The sequence below is a fragment of the Camponotus floridanus genome, unplaced genomic scaffold (assembly GCF_003227725.1).
Source record: "Camponotus floridanus strain SB8 unplaced genomic scaffold, Cflo_v7.5 scaffold1, whole genome shotgun sequence".
Classification (NCBI taxonomy): Eukaryota; Metazoa; Arthropoda; class Insecta; order Hymenoptera; family Formicidae; genus Camponotus; species Camponotus floridanus.
In genome coordinates, this window is record NW_020229214.1 from 4,441,869 (window position 1) to 4,449,729 (window position 7,861).

At 28.4% G+C, this 7,861-nt stretch overlaps 1 protein-coding gene across 4 annotated transcripts; it reads right to left on the bottom strand.

The window, feature by feature from the left end:
• Positions 1-388: 388 nt before the first annotated feature.
• On the bottom strand, positions 389-7,530 carry LOC105259359 (phenoloxidase-activating factor 2). Of its 4 annotated transcripts, none has more exons than XM_025406247.1 (6): positions 7,385-7,530; positions 4,847-5,264; positions 2,418-2,717; positions 1,697-1,965; positions 1,098-1,261; positions 389-640 (listed from the first exon to the last, which is right to left on the bottom strand). In XM_025406247.1, exons 2-6 carry the CDS (start codon positions 5,242-5,244, stop codon positions 437-439), a joined length of 1,335 nt encoding a protein of 444 aa, XP_025262032.1. In that variant the 5' UTR covers positions 5,245-5,264; positions 7,385-7,530; the 3' UTR covers positions 389-436. The 4 variants fall into 4 exon arrangements, with proteins under 4 accessions (XP_025262032.1, XP_025262039.1, XP_025262034.1 ...); XM_025406254.1 differs by having other exon boundaries at positions 4,898-5,264; positions 7,385-7,529; XM_025406249.1 differs by having other exon boundaries at positions 4,898-5,268; positions 7,385-7,519.
• Positions 7,531-7,861: the final 331 nt, after the last annotated feature.

Genomic DNA, 7,861 nt, shown 5'->3' on the forward strand with positions numbered 1-7,861 from the left:
AAAATTGTTATAATATTTTAAAGATTTCAAAAGGAAATAAACTTGACACTGTTTTATTTTTAATAAAAATGTATTATTCACTCATGTATCGTATATAAAATGCCATATATTAGAATTATTCTTCCTTTGTCATATAAATCTATGATCACTTTCGAATATATATAACTATAAATATAAAGTACATAACACGGAAGATTCTTAATATTGAAGAGATTTATTAAATTTTATTCTATTCCTGTATCATCTGAATATTAAATTAATTATAATATGATTCGTTAATATTTCACTACATTTGCTCTCGATTAAAGTTGTTCAACGCAAAAAATTCAGTACGAGGAAAAGTTAACACTATCCGTAATAGGTGAGTGTGATAAAATAAAAGAGAAAAATTGTATGATCCATGCGTGATTGGTAGATCATCGCATAAGAATGATGATTAATTGGGATACTGATAAACGGTGTTATCTAAATTATTGAAGGCCAACTGCTCGTCGATCCATCGGCGAGCATAGGCTACATTAGCATAAACGCCGGGAGTTCCGCTCTCACCGCAACCAAGTCCCCAGGCCACGATTCCAGCTTGAACGTACCTCTTTGGATCGTTTTTTAAGGGACACACCAAGGGACTTCCACCGTCACCCTGTAAAAAAGAAAATCAAATAATCATTTCCTTGTCTAATATAAAATATAAAATATAGAAAAACGTCCTTTACAGAAAATTGTTAAAAGAGAAAAAAAACTTGTATAATTCAAACTTGCATAATTTAATAAGCGTTCATATACAAATAATTATAATAATATTGCTCCAATTTTGGTTTCATTTTTGGGAAATTATAACAAGATGTAATTATCCAATGCAAGAAGATAAAAAAATAAAAATATTAGATCGAGAGTTATATTGCACGGATTTTTGTTATCTTGCATTTTTAAATTATTGTACGTAAAATTATATAAAATAAAAATAAGGCATGAATTTGATAAAACAACTCTATATAAATCAATATTACATATATATGACATATATATGACATATATATGACAAAGAAATATTACATATAATGACAAATACATTTTCATGAAAAATGTCTCAAATTTACCTTGCAAGTATCTTTCCCTACTTCTCCACCTGCGCAAATGAAACTTGAGTCCAAAACAAAATATTTCCCCAACCTAGTAGTACGCAAAGTACTTTGACATGTATCATGGGTTACCACAGGAAGTTCCACTCTCTTCAAGATCACTTGATAACGTCCTTCTTTACCTATAAATAATTAAATATTAACGAAATTATTATAGCATTTTACATTAATCTAGAATTTAATCTCTGAATCATTAATATCGGTCACAATTCGCGGGGACGCGCGCCTGACAGTTAATCGAAATTATTCTTTACAATCATCAATAAACTTAAGTTATAAATATAAAGATAAAAAGATAAAAATATAAAGATAAAAAGATAAAAAAATAAAGATAAAAAATTATAATAGTATTTTAAGTCCCTCTGGTATATACAATATATTTTTAAAAATGTGTGATTGTATCAATTAAATTATATCACTGACAATTAAAAAAATAAGTATAACTTATTAAGAGTATAAGTATAACTTATTAGAGATTGCAATTAATGTATCATATTAAAGATACATTAAGACAGTCGATCAATATTCGTTTTTTCATACTTTTACACATTGCTTACCGAATACGTCTTTTCCCCATCCACTGGCAAAACATCTAGATTCGTCAAAATTCGTGCCCGCTTCCGGCAGACACACGATATCTACATTCTCTGCATATTCGACCGGAGTCTTCAAAATCAGTATAGCATAATCGTTGTAAAGCGCGCCGGAATGAAACTTTTCGTGAACTATGACTTTTTCAACGTCGCGATCCTGATGCGGATAAATCTCGTTCTTCGTTTGTGTATCCCATTCTCCTGCGCGGATTTTGAGTTCGTTCGGCTGTTTTCTGTTGATCGAAATATATTGTTAAATTAGAGAAAAAAATGAAGAAAGAGAAAAATGATTTATATTCTTATTTTTCTACACTTGAAATAATTTAATTTATTTCTACATTTTCATTCATACTTGAGACAAAACTTATTATAAAGTAATTTCCATTTTCAATCTAGTCAAACATATTCGTCGTTCATTTGCATATAAATAAGCAATTTACAGTCTTGCCAGACAGAAAGATTTATCAGATCCGTCAAGATCTGTAATTTCTCCATTTTAAATTAATTCATATTGAGACATTCAATTGCGTCAACGCGACGTCAGTTGCGGTTAATTATATTTCCTTCTATTTTGCTTAATACTATCTTGTTAAGACCACGATTGGAAAATAAATGGTTTTAAAATTTTTCTGAGGTTATCAAATATGACATTTGTTATCATATTTATAACAAATCTATTACTGACCCATTAACGCAATGAGCTGCAGTGAGAACGGCTTGTCGATGGATAAGTGCACCGCCGCATTGATAAACATTCAATTTTTGGCCATTTTCGCCGATAGCTTCTTCTTTCAAGATTGCCACCATCCACGGAAACTCGCCAAACTGAGCCTCATTATCGGTTTGGCCGGTGATCCTAAAACCGACTCCTTCAGCATGTCGCTGACCACATCCGACTCTAGTCGTCGGTGGAGGTGTGGGTGGTGGCTGTAGATTCGGTGGTGTGCAACAAACATCCAAGTAATTGTCACATGGTCCAAGAGCTCTAAATATTCAATCAAATAATTACAAAAATGTCGGAATTAATTATTGTTCATTCCATATTAATTTTAGGAATAGTTGCATTTATTCGCATATAAATAAATAATTTAAAAGAGAAAAGAGTTTGAAAAGAGCTTCAACAGCTGAAAAAGAGAAAGAGAAAAAGAAAGATAAATAAAATATGTTATTTCTATTTTTTTAAATCTTGAATCTTTAAATACAATGTTTTTTATTTTGTTAACGTTAATTCATTATTGTTGTATATCAAAAGATTAAATAAGTTGAAAATTTCGCTATATAAAATATAGTTTAGATATTAGGCAATCACTAAGTTTTAAATTATCATTATATGTACGTATATATATATATATATATATATATATATATATATATACAATACAAAAAATTATGAGAAACGAGTAATTATATAATATTTTCTGAAAATCATTTCTTTTGCGCACGATTTAATTGCCTATTGAATTATATGTACTTAAATTAATAATAGAAATTATTATTTATTAGCAGTTTCAGAGATGAGAATTTTATTTTCCAAAGATAGTCTCATGCGGCATAAATAGTAAGAGGGCATGCTTAAAACAATTAATCAGTTTAAAATTGAAAATTTTACAATACATTTGATATTTAAGTATATTTACGCGGCGATTACTGTTTATCAAAGACACTTCTCAATAACGTTTCTTATAATCAATCACAATATTTATCATAGATTCGCGAGCCGAAAACGTTTATTTGTACATGCAGATTCAAGTTATGCACATTTTTAATTAATTGAAAACTGCAATGATAAATAATGAATTCTGATACCGTATATAATGTAAATAATTCAAAGTTATATTTTTCTTCAATTCTATAATATCAACTTATTATAATTAAATGATACTTTGATTACTTCATAGTTATAATAATTAGAAAGCCTTTCGAACGTTGTGTCCTCGATAAGTAATAGTCACTGTGTAGAATATATATTTAATTATGTCGTCATTTATGAATGCACAATATTGTATCAAGAGTTGAACATTACATGTACAACAAAAGAAATCGTAAACCGTTTCTAATTTAGCAGTGACGCACTATTACTTCCGCTTTCCTTCTAACGTAATTATCCTCCACGTGTGACTGAAATCACTTGTAATTATCTTGCTATAAACGCATTCAATAAATATTCATTATAAAGACACAAATACAGTGATAAATAATATGACACTTTTTGTCAATTTACAAAAAAATTGTAACAAAATAATTACGTTTTTCAAAAATATTATCTAAAAGCACTTTTATAATAATAATTTATTATACATAAAAAATAACATTTGTAATTAAATTTGTTATTAAAAATAATATTTGTTATTAAATTTTTAAGAAAGGAAATTAAATATTTTTATAATATTATAGATTATTACTTTATATAAAACAGACAATTAAGCATTATTACTATTATTAAATCGAAAGATATACGCACCGAGAAAAAAATTGTAACTTGATTAAATATGTTTAGATATCATTTTTTTTTATTAAAATATTTACGTCAAATACATCATATTTAAGTTAAATTACTTAAATATTCCAACTAAAGAATGAAAATCAAATAAACGCATTTAGTCAAGTTAACGATATTTTTTAAGTACAAAATAGAATTTACACAACTTAAAAAAATTTAGATATATATTTAATTATAAATAATATATACATATATATATATATATATATATATATATATATATATATATGTATAGTATTATTTTAGAAGCGTATAGAGAGAGAAAAAAGAGAGACACTATATATCTATATATCTATACATATAAATCTATACACATAATCTATATAATTAAAAGATATTATATAGTTATAGAATACCATAACCAAATTTAGTTGAAAAAGAAATTAATACGAGTAAACTTTTATATGAGAATAAGAGAATGTCATACTAGTTATCATTGGGAATACCAAACTATGGGAATATCCAGACCATAATTGTTAAAGTTTTCCAACCTTGATCTGACGTTAATCAACAAATCAGCAGATTTCGTATACAGAAAAAATTTCACAGCATGCCGCAATCCATTCGCCGATAGAGAACCGGCCGAGACATCGATCTTTGGTCAATAAACTCACCCATGGACATCTATCTTTCCAGTGGAAGAAGTATTTTGATCAGCACCGAACCTGATATCGATGATGCCGATTCCGTTCTCCAGGATCTTGCCCTCCTTGCACTGATAATAGGGCACGCATTCGCAATTGTCAGGTTTCGGAGGTGGTGTATTTTGCGTGCCGAGAATGATACTTTTCGCCGTAGTAGTGGTAACATTTCCATTCTTATAGAAGTCCTGGATCAGGCTGTCAAGTGCATCGCCGTCTATCTGGGGCACCGACGGAGGAGTGGAGGTTTTAGTTTCGGGAAAAGCCTGCTCGATGAGATCGCTGAGGCTACCTGGATTTTGTTGCGGTGCTGGTAATGCTGCTACCAAGGCCACGCTGACCAAGGTCAACGTAGGAACCAATCGCCACATGGTTTATTCCAAGGATTAGTCTACCTGAAGCAGATTCGATGAAGTAGTGTAATATAACTCCAAGTACACTCAAGTGGAACGCGGTCGTCCTCGAACAATTTATAGCGAAGAAATCTCGCAATGACGATTAAGACAGACACATATATTTCTTTTTTTTTAGATTATAAATAGCGATGACACAGCGATGCTTTGGTCACTATAAGCCAGAAAAATCAAAGAAGATAAATTCAGCGAACTAGAATTCAGCGATCCATGAAGTCCATAATCGCGCCTTTCCTACGATTTAACGCAAGACAATTTAGCCTTCGGTGATTCTCGTCACTATTATCAAGAAGTATTTTCGAACAAACAAAATACGATTGTAAAAAATATTTCTGTTTGAAATAACCGAATGAAAAATAGATATAGATTTATGTTAACATATTTCTAAATATATCTCTGTAAATTGTTCGAAAACATGATAAAGTAAAACAGAAAGAATTCAATATTTTATATATTATATATTATAAATATTTTATATTTCAGTGTATTATACAATTGAAGAAAAAATATTTGTTCGTGTATTTAATATTTCTTATTAAGAGAAAAATTAGATTTCAGAATTATAACAATTATAGAATATAATTAATAGAATAATAATAATTAATAAAAAAAAAATAATAAACTTTTTGATAACTTTTTTCCGTCTCAAAGAAAATTATTTTCTTGTCTTATCGAACAATACGAGATATCATATCAAATCATTTTATAATTATAGTAATTAAATATTATTATAATAACCGTAATATTAAATGAAAATATTCAAAAAATAGAAACACTGATTTTTGATGAAATTTTTTTAATGAAATTTTTTTTTGTAATTGCTACAACGAACGATGCTAATAGTTCTCATATATTAATTTGCTAAAAATTGCTTTTTAATATTACACTAATTAAACTAAAATATTATATATTGTATTTAATATTATATATTGTATTTAATATGAACATCAAAAAAGAATTTATATATAAATTTATATCGTAAAGGGCAATTTTTTCTTTGTTATACATGATGTTAATATAATTATAAAAATTCTATTTATTGTGATAAGAATAGTAATATTATATTAAATTTTTTATTTTACAGATGTGAAAAAGATGTTCTTACAAAAGAACATTCATAATTTTTTTCAATATATGATTATGAAAAAAACACACTATAATTCTAACGCATAATTATTCAGGATATTTTATATTCTCATATAATCAACATTATCTTCGTTTCTGCGATGAAGATAAATGTACATATATGCGTCATCATGTAAAAACATTCTTAATTTATTTATGCATATAAACACGCTTTCAAGATAGCATTTTCTAAACAGATTTCAGACATGATGAAATTTTATAATAGAATATTCTCTCGTTTATAAGAATGGAAAATATTTCACCAGTTATCTCAAATATTCGAGGTTTGTTGCTATGTAAATTTCATTCCAAAACATTGAAATTATACGCGTTTAACGTTCCGTTATATAACTACTTTAACATAAGAATTTTCAATATATTTATCCACAATTGCTTGCCACTGACCTTTGCTGAGCATTGAATGACACGATCACAAACCGCGTATTATCAACATAACGTTTCATTAAATAATTTCATTAACATTAGTTATAACTTCGAATGATTTATAAAAAATGACAAAAATTGAAACTTTTATGTGTATTTTGCGATATCATATTATAAAATAAAATAATATATATTATAGAAAATAATAATTTTATATGATTTTATCATTATTTATATGATTGCATATTAATTGATTCGATAAATACACACACTAAGAGCATCAAATTCATTATCATCATTACATTATTCATTATCATATACACTAAGAATATCAAATTCATTATCATCATTATTGTCGAATAATTATATAATTAAATCATCTAGGTCATATAAGAAGTTTATACAAATATAGGCACAATATACACGTATATACATACACACACAGACGCACACGCAAACAGAATATTTAGATATTGATCATAGATAAACGACAAATTGATATTTTACTAATTCTTATTTAAAAAATTCCTGAGAAGCAATTATCTGCAATTATCTTTTGATCGAGCACAAAAATTAATTTGATACTCACCGAGAAGAAAACACAAGAAACGACGAACGAGCACCTTCTACTTGGAACAGCGATGCCCGATTAATACACCACTGAGTAGAGAACCGCGATGCTTTCGTATAATCCTACTCTGGTATTTATCACGTATTCTCCCCACCTTCTCCCTCGCTCTTGTCTCATACCGACTCTACCATCCTTACCAGTCTGAGATTGTAACATTGGAGAACCGGCATTTCCCACTCATGCGTTGACCCTGGGTATTTTTGATGCGGTTTTCCTAGAAGTTTCAGCCAAGGAATTCGCATATTTGTTCTTGGAACGAAATCCTTATTCCTCCGTGACGCACAATATAACATATATTAAACCGGTTCAAGGGTTAAGCGAGGGTCTTTGCATGTCGATGTCCTCCAACTAGCAAGGAATTTTATCAAAATAAGTAAACAAACCAGATTTTTTCTCTTGATAACACTGGTTTTTGTTATATTCAGATTTAATCTC

Excerpts from the sequence above, each read along its gene's own strand:
- LOC105259359 (XM_025406247.1), bottom strand. The coding sequence starts at position 5,244 with ATGTGGCGATTGGTTCCTACGTTGACCTTGGTCAGCGTGGCCTTGGTA. Across the intron at positions 1,966-2,417 it reads GCAGCTCATTGCGTTAATGG|AAAACAGCCGAACGAACTCA; the intron begins GTCAGTAATAGA and ends TTCGATCAACAG. Across the intron at positions 1,262-1,696 it reads ATGGGGAAAAGACGTATTCG|GTAAAGAAGGACGTTATCAA; the intron begins GTAAGCAATGTG and ends AATTATTTATAG.